General features: G+C 41.0%; 1 protein-coding gene across 2 annotated transcripts in view; it reads left to right on the top strand.

Annotated features, from left to right (window-relative positions):
- The first annotated feature begins 3992 nt into the window (after positions 1 to 3992).
- Positions 3993 to 16974, top strand: part of Znf451 (zinc finger protein 451) — a 73796-nt gene continuing 60814 nt past the window's right edge. Inside the window, exons 1-4 of one of the 2 annotated variants that reach the window (XM_008846510.2) lie at positions 3993 to 4201; positions 4668 to 4751; positions 11454 to 11534; positions 13440 to 15121. In XM_008846510.2, coding sequence (XP_008844732.1) covers positions 4181 to 4201; positions 4668 to 4751; positions 11454 to 11534; positions 13440 to 14933 — 1680 coding nt within the window. In that variant the 5' untranslated portion in view covers positions 3993 to 4180 and the 3' untranslated portion in view covers positions 14934 to 15121. Of the gene's footprint in view, positions 4202 to 4667; positions 4752 to 11453; positions 11535 to 13439; positions 15122 to 16974 lie in introns of those variants that run through there. The other variant, XM_008846508.3, reaches the window with a different exon arrangement.

The raw sequence follows: 16974 nt of genomic DNA, 5'->3' as shown, positions 1-16974 counted from the left end.
TCTCTTTTGATTTTATATTGGAGTGGCCAGATTGCTTTTGTCTTCAGGAGTTCCCACAGAGGGCCAAGTCAGATGAGGATCAGATGCTCTCAGGCTTTCTCCTAAGGCCTGGATCCCTCCAGGAAAGATTTTGGCCTCAGGAATTTGGGGGTTGGACTGGCCTGGGAGCCCGGCCCAGGAAAGATGCTGATCTAGGGCCATGCCACCCAGAGATACAAAGTACTATGGGGGTGGGAAGCGGCCCCAAGGGCTCCTGGGGCCTACACTGAGGAGCTGGGTTGGTCTGGATGCAAAGGATCATGAAGAGGAAAGGTCAGCCCCAGTGTCCAGTATAGATGCAGTATAGATGGGTTATGCAGGCCCAGGGAAGTAGAGGGAGGTGAGGGCCAGGCCAGGCCTAGAGTGGTCCTAGGGACCTGAGAAGGAACTGAGTTGGTTTGGATGCAATGGATCAGGAAGCAATGCCCTGGTGTCTGGGAAGCCAAGATCAGGAATTGGGCAGGACCCAGGCTATGAGGAGAGATGGGTGGGGGAGATGGGAGGATGAATGAGGCTGGGGGAGTCAAGGCATGGAGGATGTGATTGACTTACCCAGGAGAGAGGCCTCTGGGCAGGAGAGAGGCCTGAGGGTAGTGCAGGCCCAGGGAAGCAGAGGGAGGTGAGGGTGGGGCCAAGCCCAGAGTGCTTCTGGGGACCTGAGAAGGAACTGACTTGGTCTGGATGCAAAGTATCAGGAAGCTGTGGTGGTTCCCCAGGTGTCTGGGGCCCCAAGACAAGGAATAGGACAGGACCCAGGCTAGAAGGCGAGACCACGGGGGAGATGGGAGGGTGAATGAAGCCGGGGAAGTCATGCGCGGAGGGTGAGATGGACTTACCCTGGAGAGAGGCCTGAGGTTCGGAGCACAGTTGTGATTTTTTTAGCCCCACCCCTTTGTGACCTTCTCTAGTGGATCATGGGAATAAATAACCTAACAGGGAGAACCAGTACAACCATGATTTGGGAGGGAAAAGAAAGATCATTTTATCCCGTGACTATTCCATCCATCTATAAATATTCATGGAAACTTCTTTGAAACCCAGAACACAGAAACTAGTAGGCCCCTATCCTCTGTTTGGGACAGCCCACTTTAATTTTTCTTTGGATTGTATGCTTTGTTTTGCATTAGGAAACAAACCTCTGCCTGTCTATGCCTCTTGACTGAGTTCTTTCCTTCAAGTAGATAAGAATGGAGAATCCAGTAACATGGCTTCATTTTCTACTTTCAGATAAGGCTGACCATAGTATCACTTGACTCGAGCCTTTATTAATTCCTAAGACAGAGATTCCTAGGTTTTGCCTATGACTTTTTTCTTTTTGCCTTTGCTACATCAAGCTAATTAAAGCTGGCTTTGTGGGGCTACAGGCATGTGTTTAATCTTCTGTTAAGTGGCTTCCAAGGATTTTCTTATTAAACATGGTGCTGCTACATTAAAAAAAATCAGCATTAATATTTAAGTAGGTTTTCTATCGCAGACATGGTTTGTTTGGCAGTTCAGCACCGTTCATTCTATTCATACTACACTGCTCTTGCACTTTTGAAAAATAAGCAGTCAGAGAGCTTGGGTAAACATTTTCAATGTAGGTAAATCAGTCTAAAGTACTACCTTTGTAGAGAGTATCAAAATTCATCCTCATCCTGCTTTGTTCAGTTGGGGGATCTGGTGCTTCTAAAGATAGTCACTCATGTAACTAACCTGAGCCACTTTCAAAGAAATTACTGTGTTTACCTATCCAGGATAAAACCCTAGTTTCCAAAAATGTACATAAGGTAAGCTGCAAAAGAATGAAGCTTAATCATTAGTCCGACATGTTCCAATTTTTACTATTCTAAATAAATCTGTATATAGCCTTAGGATAAATCACTGCAACTACAATCAATGAATAGGATGAGCATTTTTCTGTTCTAGTTGAAGCTGGCTTGGGTCTGTTCTCGGGTCCTTTTCTTCACCAGGTAAAGAATTACAAGAGAACTTTGCAATCAAAGCACACAGCCAAGGTTTATTGAAGTATAAGCAACACTCCACACAGTAATGAGACAAACTCCCACCATGGGGGAAAGGGTCTGGAGCTGGAGCACTGGCTACCCCCCTGGAGTCTGGGCTTTTATACTCTATAGGGTAGGAAGTGGGACAGGACTTGGCTTCCCTTTTCCCCTTTGGATCGGATGGGGCAAGATGCATGCTGTTGGTTGGTTCATTCATATGAAAGCAGAAACCTGATTGGGTAGAGAAAAGGCAGAAAATTTGAAATTGTCACCAGAGGAGGGCTCCTGACTAATAGGGAGAGCCTATCAAAAGCGTCAACTTTGGACAAGAACCAGAAAGTAGGCCATTTTGGATACAAGGGAGAGTAGTTGGGACACTGCTGAATCTATCTAGTCTAGAACATCCTCCAGTCTGAAGGCCTCTTCCCCTATTTGCCTAGTTCAGAACTATCCGTCTTCTATTCTCCTTCACAGTCACATATGACTTATGTTTTTAAAGAGTTTTACCCATGGGATCCTACCAGAAATCAAGTATTCCATTGAGCTTACCATCTAAAAGTTTTGCATACACACTTGAGGTAAGAAATATTTTACATATATACAGCTTTTCAAAATGCATAGGATGGGTCGGTAGTTCTCAGTTGGACTGTGTAAGTCTCAAACTTAATAAACAGAAAATAAAAAAGTTATAAGGCACGTGGTAGAAATATAGGGGGTATAAATTATTGAATAATAATTGCTTATAGGCACAGGCAATCAGATGGTAGTTTTGTATATAGACAAGCAAAACCAGGGATCCAAAACTTAATTTCTGTTTTGAAATTATTGGTGGTGCATGCCTTTAATCCCAGCACTTGGGAGGCAGAGGCAGGTGGATCTTTGTGAGTTGGAGGCCAGCCTGGTCTACATAGTGAGTTCCAGGACAGCTGGGGCTACAAGGAGACCCTGTTTCAAAAAAAAAAGCCAAAAAAATAAAGTCGAGTTTTTATTTTATAGGGTCTGAGCATATCTTGAAAAGGTACATTTTAATACCATTGTTCTAGGGTTAATGATAAAAATGGGTCAGGCATCGCTGCCTTTGCTTTCCTCCTGAACGCCACCTTTACTTGTTGCTCCTCACTCTGGTTCTCCACTGTGTAGTAATACTTGCTAGTGCTGAGTACCTCAAAGACTCCTAATCTTGAACTTCAGCTAAACCTACATATTCCGCACCTCAGAACAAAATGAAAAAGAAAGGAAATAGAAGAGGAAAACAAAGAAATTCATTCTGAATACTAGACTTCTGGGCTAAAACAGAAAAATTACCAGGCTTTGCTTCACAGCGGTTCTACAACCTGAAGGGGTTAAGTGGCACTAAAAGTCTGTTTTCTACTAGAAGGGGAACCTTCCCCACATCTCGATGCCCCACTCTCCAACTAATAAACGAATAAATAAACTAATAAATAAAGGTCAGTCTTGCCTGAACAGAGTATGGGAGACTAACCATCAAAGACTGGTAACAGTCATAAGGGACCTCTAATCAGTAGGAACCAGGACATCTGGACTGCCTGGAGACCTGGGGACAATGAAGCCACTTGGTGAGATACTGCAAGAATTAGCGACCATTCCAGAGTCCACCTGGCTATGACCCCCTCCTCCCAGAAACGCCACACAAACTCTTGTGCCTAGCCCCCTGGCAAGATGTAATTGGATGAAAAAGTCCTCCATTTCCACATGCCGCCTTGTTGCCAATGGCGCTCTTTCCCTGTCAGTGTCTCATGAGTTACAGGTTTCATGAGCGGCAGAAGAACAGGACTTTTCATGGACTCAAAACTAGGTCCAGCCCCCGCCACCTCCTCCCTCCTTTGGGAGTAGCAGCTGAGCGACCCAGGTCCTCGCCAGCTTTACTCGCCACGTGGTCTCGACGGCCTGGAGGCGGGCGGAAACTACAACTCCCAGGGTCCCTCGCAGGGCCGAGGAAGGCGGGCAGCGCATAAAGCGGCTGTGCAGCGAGGCCGCGCCGGGGGTCCGTGGCGTCAGCGGCGTGGGCGCTCACGCAGGGCGGGTCGCGGCGCCGGGCGGGAGGGGAGTCGTGGCGGCGGCGACAGGAACAGTAGCGACGGGTCCACAGGACAGCAAGGACGGCGGGAGTGCGGTGCTGACAGGCGGTGGGAGAAATGGGAGACCCAGGGCCCGAGGTGAGTGGGGAGGCCCGGGCCCTGGCTTCATCAAGCCGACCCACCGAGGCTTCGCTCTCTCGGCGGGAGGCCTGAGCGCGGCCTCGGGCGAGTCCTCAGCGTCCCGGCCCCCTGGGAGTCGCGACCAACCCAGCCTTCCGGCCTGGTGCACGGCTGCGCGGAGCCGTCAACAATGGCCGCCCGGCCGCCCACAGCCCTGTTCGCCCGGCAGCTCCGAGGGTCGTGCAGCTCCGAGCCCGGCTGGCCTTCCGCAGGCAGCCTACATCTGTCCTCCTGGGCCCGGGCTTGGGAGCTCGCCTGGGAGGTTAGGTTGCTGCAGCTCGAGCAAACCCGGCTTCCTTGCAGTACTCTGAGCGGATCTTCCTGCTCTTTCCCCCAGGGGCTTTTGTTTTATTCCTTTTTGGAAAAATCTCTTCCCACAAGCGTGTAACCGAATAGATAAGCGTGTTTTGGCTTTTGTTTATAGATAATAGAATCTGTCCCACCAGCTGGGCCTGAGGCATCTGAGTCAACAGCGGATGAAAATGAAGATGACATTCAGTTTGTTAGTGTAAGTAGCTACTGATAAGCGGGTTTCTGTGGAGTGAAAGAGTATGGTAAGCCATTGTGTAATTATGCCTCACCAGGCATTGCTCACTCAACATGAATGTCTAACAGCTTAATGCCACACTGTGGTGCGTTGGACGTTTACAGAACGGGTACCTGAACGGTAGCAGTAGGCATCACAAAGAGCATGTTCTAAAGAATGGTTTTGCACTTCAGTGACACCTCCCAGGTTTTCATATACATACATCCATTTTGTATTTGGGATAAAATTCTTGTCTTAAGATTGTGCTTTGACATGAGGCAAGAATGAGTGTCTTCTAAAAGTAGGCAGACAACTAGTTAATGATAAGGAAGGAAATAAGGGTTGTTAAGAGGTCAATATCTTAGTATTCTGTATCTTCAAAAGATAGTTTGAGGACTTCACTAACCTCTGAGGTCATCTGTTACAGCACAGTGCAGCAGTTGATGCTCATAATGAAGAATCCTGCTCAGTAGGAACATGGTATGCTTTTCTGAGTTTTCCCTTTGAGACAGTAGTTTTCAAGCCTTTGTTATGGGTAAACAGGCAGATTCCTGGGCCCACTCCAGATCTGTGTATCAAATTCGGGGTGGAGCATAGGAATCATCATTTTTGGAATAAAATGCAGGACATAGGTGACTCTCCACTTCATAAAGTGTTGGTTGGGGGAAAATAAATGGCATATTTGGGGGATTAAAACCTATAGTGGTTAAAGTTTTACATTGGCTCTGCCTGAAGTAGTAGTTAGCCAGAGACTATTTCTCTTACTTGCAGCTCTCCTGAAACTCTGTAGTTAGTTGCAGCTTGGTATTAAAACTGTATTATTTTTTTTCTTTGTTCATCTGATATGTTTGTGGATGTTTTGGTCACCTGTAGAATACCGGTTTTTAAAGAACATCTTCCCCAGTCTTGGACCATTGTGGTAATCCATTGTGTATTGTGTTTTAATGGAGTTGTTGTGAATGGATCCTTCATAAGATTGTCTTCTTGGTGATTTTCCCCATTGCACATTGAATTCTGTCCTTTTCATTTTGAATTTTGAGGATCTGGAGTGAGGTGTGGTGATACACTGTATCTTGTTCCTTCATTGTAGACTGAAATATTTTGGCCCCCACTGTATGTAGTGTGTTTGATAATAGGATTTTATGACTCTTTAGGATGAATCAAGTTCTTCCTGAATCATGGTATGTTTGTGAACAGAATAGCTACCTTGATGCTCTATGCAAATAAGAGTAATTCTTTATGAATTATGGCCTTTGAGAAACTAACAGAATATGTAAAAAAAGTTCAAAAAGTTAAGCTTTTGTTTTATGTGTTGTGGAATAAAGAACTGTATTATAGCTTGTGACTAGTTAATTCAAGTGTTTGTTGATCTGAGTTTTAAAAGTAGTATTTAAAGGGCCAGAGAATGGTTAAGAGCACTTGCTGTTCTTGCAGAGGATGTGTATTCAGGTCTTAGCACCCACACGGTGGCTCACAACCATCGGTAACTCCAGTTCCAGAGGATCTGATGCCCTCTTCTGACCTCCATGGGCACCAGGCACATGATGCACATACATTCATGTAGACAAGACACTCATGCACATAAAAAAATAAGTATTAAAGAAATAGTATTTAAATTTTATTTTTATTTTGAATGTACAAAGTTACATCTGTCTTTGCATCAAGAATAAAAAATTCAGAGCATATAAAACTTTGCCTATGTGTGTAAATGCTGTAATTTAAATGGTAATTAGTCTTAGCCTAATTTTAATTTTAAAATACTTTCAGAATCCTAGCACTGGGGAGGTCAGGGCAGGAGGGTCCTGAATTTGAAGCCAGCCTGAGCTACTTAGGAAGTTCTGTACGTGCTGTGCAGTACATAGTGACACTGTCTCAAAAAACCACCTAATTGTACTCTTTGGAGCATAGTCCTCCATTTCATTCTTCAGGGAATGTTTATCCAGTAAAGATGAAAAGCAGTTTTCTGCCCAAGTCCTTCAGATACAAAATATATTTTCTTGTTTAACTTTAGATTATTAGCTAGTAACTTAATTTTTCTTTGTAGTTGCACAGAAGACTTTTTTTGCTTTGCAAATGTAGAATCTGAAGCCAAACACAGCATGCTGAAAGAAAGGAGTAATGTAGATATGGCGATTAAAAAAAATGAATCCTTGGGCTGGGGAGAGGGTATAGTGGTTAAAGGCTGAGGCTAACAACTAAAGTATGAAAAATGAGTCCTTTTGTTTAAATTTTATGATTTTATTGTCAACTTGACACAAATTAGAGTCACCTGGGAAGAAGGAGCTTCAACTGAGAAATTTCCTAGATGGAATTGGCCTATGGGTTGTCTGTGGGGCATTTTTTGGTTGCCTGTGGATGTAGGAGGACCTAGTCCGCCGTGGGTGCTACATCCCTAGGCAGGTGGGTCTGAGCTGTCAAAGAAAGCCAGCTTGAGCATGAGAAAGACAGACAAATGGAGATAGTAAGAGCCTTGCTCCATGGTCTCTGCCGCCAAGTTCTCGCCAGACTTGCCTCAGAGAAAACTGACCTGAACGTAAGATGAAATAAATCCTTTTCTCCCCAAGTTACTTTTGGTTATGGTGTTTATCACAGCAACAGGAAAGCACACTAAGACAGTGCCTAAATCCAGAAAGGGAATAGTGCTGTAATAAAAACTTTCCACTTCCATCTGTTGCTTGCATTTTCTGTTAGTAATATACCCCTTTATTCAGCTTCTATCTTTATGTTTTCTTTTGAATCGGCAGATCTTTTATCAGATTACTTCCCAAAAAAACTTTGAGCTGAATAACTGTTCACAGGCAGTTCCACTCTATATAAAGCCATAAAAACTGCTGAGGGAGCCTGTTACGATCTTTATAACAACACAAGAAATTCATATTTCAGCTTGAATTTCAAGACATAATTTTATAAATAATCTGAGCACATAGGTTGAGTATTCTAACTGAAGGAGAAGGGATTCATGCAAAAAATTACTTTTAAAAAGTTTTAAGTTTATGTGAATGTGTGTCTTTGGGTATGTATCACATATATATTTGTACCTCTGGAGGCCATTTGATCCCCAAGCTAGAGTTATAGGTGGTTGTCCAGGAACTGAACTCCTGTCCTCTGGAAGAGCAGGAAGTGTTCTTAAACACGGATCCATCTTTCTAGTACCCCCAAAGTATCTTTTGCCTAGGTTTTGTAGACTGTAGTCTGCATTCACACATCATACATATACACATACACATACATATATGGGGAAAAGACATAAGTGTATTGCTTTGGTATAAGTAATAGTTGGTTATTGTATTTACTTCTTGTGGTACTAGGAATTGGCTTTAGGGCCTTCTATTTGCTAGTCAAGGGCTACATCTCCAGCACTGGAAATTTTAAAGGGCATTTTGAGTTGAAAAAAGAAAATATGTGAAAATGGAAGACCAGGATTTTGTGTAATTTTGAAGGAGGAGGTGTTTTTATATTTTTAGTTTTTTGAAGTGGGAAAGGGAAGGATGGGCCACATGATACAGTATTGAATGCTGCACTAAATTTGAATCATGAAGTAGGAAGCTGGAAATCATTTGAAAGCTTTTGAACTAGGCAGGACTGTACAAGTAAAGTGTGACCCTAGCTTTTCTGTCTTTGAAATAAACTACTTGGAGGCTATATTTTAATGTATTAACATTTCTTTCTAAATAGAATATCAGTGTTTTTCATTTTGAGAATTGGTATTTGATTATAGGATGAAAGCTTTTTAACCTCATTAAAAGTGTATGTTTTATTAAACTGTAGAATATTCTGCTGTGATCCTAAATGTTCTGTGTCTCTGCTGCTAAATTGTGATGGTATTTGTGGTTGAATTTGTTGTTACCTGTATAAGAGGAAATAAAAATGATTTACTAGTTGATAATGTAAATTCAAATAAAGTGTCTTAGAATTGAAGACTCACATGCACTTGTACTAGATAAAGACATGAGTAGTCATAAATATTGTAGGAGATAATTTTTTTCTTGCTGTTTGTATTCTAAACATTACTTCTTGGGGAAGTAGTAATTTATTTGATTGATCAGTGTTAGAGTATAGGCTATAGTAGTAATCCATTTTCTTACACTGAATGAAGGAATGTGTTAACCTTGAAACTTCCGTTAATAAATGATTTTTAAAAATTGAATTTCTCCATTGAAGTACCTCTGAATTACCCTGACCACACACAACCAATTATGTGTGCATCACTCAGTTTTATCATCTGTAAAATGGAATGATTGAGATCCAGAATCTCACCTTTAAAGCAGTTGTGGGGGTTGGATGAGATAATTTGGAAAGCTTAGCACCGTGACTGGTATGGGGCTCAATAAATGTTACTAATTAGTTGTGGAATAAATGGAGAACCAAATATTTTGATTCCCTAAATTCATTATAGCAAACAGCACGGAAAGAAAAAAGGGAAGTTGATTTTAGCTCATGCCTATAATCCCAGCACTGGAGAGAATGAACTAACTCTCGTTCTAGGTCATCTGGGCTACAGTATATAGAGACAGCCTGGTCAACCTGGGCTCTATAGGGCAGGAGATGCTACTTCAAAAAGACAGACACAAGCTGGGGTGTGGTGGGGCCTGTAATCACAGTACTCAGGAGGTTGAAGCAGGAGGATTGCTGTGAATCACTATACATTAAATTGCTGTAAATTAAAGTGACCTCTATTTGTATGTAAGTGTTTTTCTTTGGGATGTTTATTTTTCCTTTTTGCCTTTTTGGCAGTTTCCAGTATCTTCTGTATTAAGTACTTTTCTTATTGCTGTGATCAGATGCTTGTCAAGAAGCAGCTTAAGGAATGAAGGGTTTGTTTGGGCTCTGCAGTTTGAGGGTACAGTCCATGATAGAAGAAGGCATTGTGGTGGAACTGAAGTAGCTGGTCACATACCCATAGTCAGGAGGTGGAAAGTGATGAGTGCTAGTGCTTTGCTCCCTTTCACTGATTTATTCAGGGCCAGACCCCAGCCCATGGAAAAGTGTGACTCTCATTCAGGGTAGTTTTCCTGTCTGTCTGGAAACAAGTTTGGACACACCTGGATGTATGTTTCTTTGTTGGTTCTCAATCTTGCCAGGTTGGCAATCAAAATTAGCCATCATAATCTTATATCAGTAATTATTTGTTGCATGAATAAACTTTTCTCAGTTTTGTGTTCTTTTATCCTGACTTTTCATTGTTTTGTCTTAATTACTACAAATCATATGAAATTATTTTTTAAATAGTTCAACAACAGTTGTATACCAGTACAGATTGACTCCAGTAGTAAAACTCTGGTAGTCTTGTCTTACCTGTCCTTATTCGTGGCCTTTCTACCATTATCTCTAGCTAATTTTTTTTTTTTTGGTCTTTTTGAGACAGGGTCTCCCTGTAGCCCCAGCTGTCCTGGAATTCACTATGTAGACCAGGCCGGCCTTGAACTCACAGAGATCCGCCTGCCTCTGCCTCCTAAATGCTGGGATTAAAGGCATGCGCCACCACGCCCGGCTTAGCTACTTCTTTTTTTGTAAAACAAGGTCTCACTGTATAACCTAGGTGTAACAGTGGGTTCCTGAGCTCACTGCTTTCTTGAGCATTGCTCTTTTGAAACTATTTGAAAATGTCCTGTTGTTAAATTCAGTGGTGTTGTCTTGGTGCTCAGTGTTTTTGCCCACAATCAACATTGGTGACTTTTCATTGTTCTGTCGTAATTTTGGTTTAGCTGTAGAGTTTAGTCTTTTAGGGGAGTAACTCCCAAATCCCTAACTTCTAGGTGTGACCATGTTCCATATTACAGGCCCATATTTCCAGTTGTTTGCCAGATACCTTTTAATACAGTGGTACTTAGAGCCATTATATGCCAACGTACACTGGTGACATTAATATATTTCTAGTTGCTTGAGCTTAAAACCTCAGACATCTTTGACTCCTTGATTTTTTTTTGTTGTTGTTGTTTGTTTGTTCTTGGGGATCATATTTCTGGACTCAGACTCATTATGTAGCACAGGCTGGCCTTGAACTCACCCATCTATTTTTTTCCTCTGTGCCCAGGTTCTCTTATATGTGTATACTGCTTCCTTACTATCACCAATGTTAGTTGTACATTCTTAAGTACTTGTATTCATAGTTAACCTTAAGCTTTCCCATTTCCATTTTCTTCTGTTACTCCTATTTCTCAATGTTATCCCTGTTTCTATATTACTTACTGATTCTCTTTTGCTTTTAGAGTAAAATCTGGGCTTTTAAGCCTGATATTCAAGGCCTGATCTGTGACAAAGTATGAATAGAAGGAAGATTGAAGAAGCTTCTGGGTTTAACGTTTTTAGTCTAAAGGTGTTCAGAGATGAAACTAAGATACTGGTTAAAGGTCTTCATGTTTGAGCTATATATCCTCCAGCCCATGAACTTGATTTCTTAGTAGATTATTGATACCCATACTAGCTAAAATGCATTGGGTCATAATATCTGTATCCTTTTAAACACCATTTGTATATTAATTTGCTTTCCTAAGCTGTTGGCCTGGCCCTAATGGGGTTTAGGCGCTTCCTTTTAGGTGCTGTCATTTTTGTTATTGTTCTAATTATTTTCTGCTACTTTATAAGTAAGTCTCTTCAGAGTCAGTCCCAATAAAAAGATTGTTTTAAATGCTAGTTTGTTTTAAATGATGATCTTGACAAGAATTCCTTCACTTTCTTTTATAGGAAGGACCATTAAGACCTGTTCTTGAATATATTGATCTGGTCAGCAGTGATGATGAGGAGCCTAGTACATCTCATAGTGATGTAAGTACATTGCATTTAATTTAAGCTATTCCATTTATGTCAGTTAAGAGGTCTTTATTCTAAAGAGTTAAGAAAGTAGTGATGTCTGTGTGTAAGAGCAGTAGTGCTTTAGAGAATGGCCCCTTTTTCTTAGAATGGGCCAGCATAAGTAGTTCAAGGAGTCTTTTGTCTAGAATAGCCCCTGCTTCAGTTTTCTTTCTCTATTTTCAGTGAGGGTATGGAAAGATAAAATGACTCTAGGAAAATTTGAACATTGGGAGTAATAGCTTATAAAAAGGAAATGTAATAAAAACTGCAAGCTTTTTGGTTACCTTTGCCTTTCTCCTTTCATACAACTCTCATCTGGTATCCTATAGAACTGAATTCTTTACTTTCAGAACTGTGTGGCCACAGAAAATTTATCTTGGAAGAAAGGATGCGTAACGATCCTTTAGGAAGTGAAATGTGGATAAATTATTTGTCTTCATTTCTTATAACCTCTTCTTTCTCCCGCCATACTTGGAATTATTACATGTGACTTTCTAGCTGTAGGTTTGACCTTAAACCAATACCTTACTCTGAGAATTGGAACTACTTGAGCCCTTTGTAGCAATGTTGGCTTTCATTTGTTGTTACCTGAGCCCAAATTTCTACTAATGAACTCTTTTCTTGATGGGTTAGAGAATTCCTGTCTTTTGCTCTTGGTGGCCAGAAAGCTTCTTGCTGTATGATATGGGGAATTGAGACTTGGACATGGGATCAGAATGCCTCAGTTTGAGATCACTTACCCCTCTCTTGGATAGATTAATTTATTAATCTCAGGGTTGTGTTTTTTTCTTTTGTTTTTGTAATTCAAATGAGAATACCTACCTCACAGGGTTGTTGTGAGGATGTTACAGGAATATACAAATGAAAAGTTTTGTTATTCATGGAGAGTAATAGAATTTTTTAAAGGGACTTAAAAATGCCCTAATGAGGGAGTTTTAAAAAGTTTTTTCTCCTTGCCGGGCATGGTTGCACATGCCTTTAATCCCAGCACTCAGGAGGCAGGGGCAGGGGATCTCTGTGAGTTCAAGGCCAGTCTGTTCTACATAGTGAGTTCTAGGCCAGCTGGGGCTACAGGGAGACCCTGTCTCAAAAAGACCCAAAAAAAAAAATTTTTTTTTCTTCTTAGTAGAATGATGTTCAAGTTTTCCCTGCCATCATTATCTTCCACTTGTTGACTTTTATATATTGAGTTTGTTTTTCTATGATTAGCTGTTATTACCAGTGACCTCACCACTATGTCTTGTCTTAGCCTGGGATCTAGCAGCAGGCCAGGATAGTACCACTTAAACTGAGGGTTTTGTTTTGGGTTTTTTGTTGTTTTGTTTTGTTTGTATGGTGTAGCCCTGTGTACATGTTTGTGTGAATATGTATAAGTGTGTGTGCAAGCCAGAAATTGATGTTAGGTGTCTTCCTCAGTTGCTTGCTGCCCTATTTATTTTTTAAGGATCTCTTATTGAATCTGGAGCTCACTGATTAACTAGACTTTCTGGCCAATAAGCTTCAGGGATCTACCAGTGTCCGTCTTCCCAGTGCTTGGCTTACAGTTGTCCAGCTACATGTCTGGCTTTTATTCGACAAGCACTTTACCTGCTGAACCATCTCTGTAGCCCCAAACTAAGCATATTTTTAATCACTGTTTTTTTTATAGACAGGGTCTAACATTAACACCTAGTTTTTATATGGGGTTCAGGGTAATGAATCTTATGGACTTCTGTTATTCTTTGCTGTCCTATAATGGACTGTGTTTGTCATTTTTATTTATAATAATATAAAATTTAAATTCTACTTACTGGACATGCATCTCTGCACTTGAAAGTTAATATATTAAAAGCATATTTTTTTTCTTCCTTGGTTTTCTTGTTCATCTGGATAACCCAGAGAATGCCTGAATCTAAAGTGCCATCCTCTGAGAATCATCGCCCAGAAATGTGCTCTAGCTGCAGTGTTCCTCTTCCCATTGGAGACAGCAGCTCCTCCTCTGGGAGTTGTGCCAGCAGCCCACAGAGAATAGTTTCTCAACCTTCTTCTGTTGAGAATCCATTGGAGAACCAGAAAAATGATCAAAATAATTCAGATATTAAGATCTCTGAGACAGAGACACTTAAATCACAAAATAACCAGACTTTGCCTTCATCTTCACTTCTGGTCCCCCAAGAGTCTTTGGCTTTTTCTGAGGTCAAAGAGGATTTACCTATCACGATGTCTTCAGCTTCACAGCATGGACAAGATGCCATCCTCTATCTCCAGACACAAGTGGCTGAGATGTCCCGAGTGATACGTGATCTTCAGTCCAGGAGCTGTTTCAGATTTCATCATTCTAGGCCAAGTGAGAACTCCTCAGTTCCTTGGGATATCCCCACCTCTAAGGAAGACAGTTTATCCACAGCTGAAGAAGAGGCTGATTGCAAATCCCCATCAGCTGAAGACAAAGGGCAGCCAGCTGACCCTACTCAATCTAGTTTCACAGGTCTTTTAAAAAGAATGGAACAAAGAGGCATTATAAAGAGGGTAACAGTACAGTCTGAAGCTGAAGCATGTGAAGGGAAGTCTGAATGTATGACCTCTAAAAAACGTTTGGTTCCTCCATTGCATCCTCTTTTGAGAATTGCCACCACTGAAGTTTTTAAAGACCCTGCTGATTGTCATCCTTCTTCCTTCATGGGACATAGGGTATATCCTGTGGCCAAGGACACCTCTCCTTTCCAGCCAAATCCTCCAGCTGAGGGACCCATTGTAGAAACATTAGAACATAGTAAAAGAGGAAGTACAACATCTCCTCTAGACTCTACCTCAAAAGAAATGGAGGTAATGGGCTGCAGGTTCTACCATGCTGCCTCCATTGCAGCCCGAGCTGCTAGCTACATGGCCTATATGACTCAGTATCAGCGTAAACTCTGGGAAGACATGGAGGATCTAGTTCATGACCCAGAATTTGATCGTGGAAAAGCAAGGTGTATAATATCTGATGGCATGGATGCAGGACTTTGGCAGCTTTGTACCACTAGAGACATAATGGACTCTGTAGTCAGAGTTATGGCCATGGCAGTAGACTACAGAAGACAGGCCTGGCTCCGACTTACATCTCTGACTAAGAAAACCCAGGAAAAGATCTTACACTTGCCCTTCGATGGTTCTTCTCTTTTTGGACAAGATGTGAATGCTATTGTTGCAGAAGACAGTAGTATTAAAGAAAATGAATATAGAGATCACAATAAGTACTACACCCAGCATCGATACTTTTATAGTCATGATCAGAAAGCACATTATCACAGCAGAGGGTACTCCAGAGGAGATTGGTACAAACCCCGAAATCACCCCTACAGATACAGAAAAAAAGGAGACTCCCCAGAACGTCATGGGTATAAGAATTAACAGCCTGTTGATGTTTAGCAGATTAGTCGCCCAAGAGCTTATGTATTTTACTTGTTCTTCTCCACTCAAACAGGATATACAGGTGGTGGGTCATCTAAAAAAATGAATGCCTGTCTGGAATGGTCACAGCTGATGTTTCAATTGTAGCCATATGGAATGAAGTATCTAATAAAAAGACTTAAGCTTTATTGGCCAAATGGAGATTTTGCTGAAAGGAGTGTTGGACAGAGGTGTATCCATTGTTTTTGGTCCAAAATAAGTCCAGAGGAGGGTACTCAGGAGTCTGAATCTTCCTGGGATTAAAAGAAAATTTGCAGATTTGTTCCTCAGGAAAATCTTGTTAGTAAACTGAGGACTAGCAGATTTAAGATCTGGAAACAGTTTCCTACTAGATCAGTATTTACTAAGACCAGAAATGTAAACCCATCATTTTAGGTCATCAGTACTTCCTTCTTCAGGCTCAGATAGATCATGGATGGATCTGGTATAGTCCCTATGCCAAGATGATCAGCTCGCCATGAGCTCATACTGTCAAGCTCTGTGAGACTTCAGAATCACCCATGAAGCTATGTGTCAGCTGAAATTCACTAAAATTTTTGTCAAATCCAGTATGCTTCTACCTGGGATGACTAAATGTCACAGGTCTACTGTGGGAATGAACATGGAAAGAGTTTCCTACCTGTAACATCACTGTAAAAAATTTAACTGTAACTGTCTTCATCATGATTGTGATGGTCACCATACCATCACTACTCGGAAAGCTACATGTGATATAATTCTTGTTGTCATCAGTCCTAGTGTTTGACGTTATCAAGCTCTCAACCATCTGTGATTTCTGAGAGACTCAGAAGTCTCTCACCATAATGAGGGCCTGTCACTAAGATGGACCTTCTTAAACTTCTAAGCAGTTGATTCTTTTGAGCTTGATAGTGTATTGTACTCCTAATACAATAAACAAATGCATCCTTGTTCTGGAAAGTCAGGATACTATTTCCATCATCTAGGCATGCAAATCTGAACCTCTCTAAGAGCAAGAATTCCAAACATACCTGACAATCTGGTCCCTTTTTTGAAAATAAAGGGGGATGCCATTAGTCTAGATTTTATTGAGAAATCCTTAAGATGTAAAGCATAACTGGGTGTTTTGAAGACAGCAAGATAACATAACTGTTTCTGGATATCTAAATGATAATATTGATTTCTCAAAAGACTAGAATCAAGACTTCATTGACATGTTCTTGGTTAATTTTTCACTTAATGCAGTCAAACTCACTGTACGAGATGACTTTTTACTCACAGTAATTGATTTCTAACCCGGAGCTGACAGCAGATACCTCAGTTATATTAACATGTCCCACAGTATCTTCTCTTTAATCTCAAGGCAATGGCTGTATGGTATACCATCCCTATGTCCTTGTCTTCACAGCATGACTCTGGGAACAGAGAAAATGTCAAGTTTGAGGAGGTCTGAACACATCACCTACTGTAACTTGGCAGCCAAAAAAAAGTTTTTTTTCCACAGATGTAATTCTGTAACCTGGTTGGTCAGATATCTACCTTTTTTTGTGTTAAATCTGCTTGATTAAAATGTTTTAGGTATACTGTTAGTGGACTATAGCACTGTTTTAAGGGGTTGTATGGTTTCTGTTTCTTACCATAATTTTTGCATAGTAGTGGTTGCCCTCTGTGACGCTCATCTTTTAGTAGTTTATTAGAAATTCATTTATTCCTCCTTATTCCTTTTTGTCATAACCCTATTCAATACCCTTTTTAATCTATGTTTCTTCCTTTGTGCCATGTAGATGGAAGGCACACATTTCTCTCCTTGGAAGAAGTTGCTTTGTCAGATTTTAGGGTACTGTATAGATCTGTTTGTTTTATTTTTAGAGTAATTGAACTAGTTTATCAAGATCATTTATCAAATTAGACAAGTTCTATCTGGAGTTAATATTTATCTTACTTTTCTGTCTTCAGAATTTTACTTCACTTCTTTAGGTTCATGCCAATGAAAACTGTCTTTCAGACTGAACTCTAGAAAAAC

The sequence above is a fragment of the Nannospalax galili genome, unplaced genomic scaffold (assembly GCF_000622305.1).
Source record: "Nannospalax galili isolate Female #2095 unplaced genomic scaffold, S.galili_v1.0 scaffold582, whole genome shotgun sequence".
In the NCBI taxonomy this organism is placed as follows: Eukaryota; Metazoa; Chordata; class Mammalia; order Rodentia; family Spalacidae; genus Nannospalax; species Nannospalax galili.
This window is presented reverse-complemented; position numbering and strand designations above follow the sequence as displayed.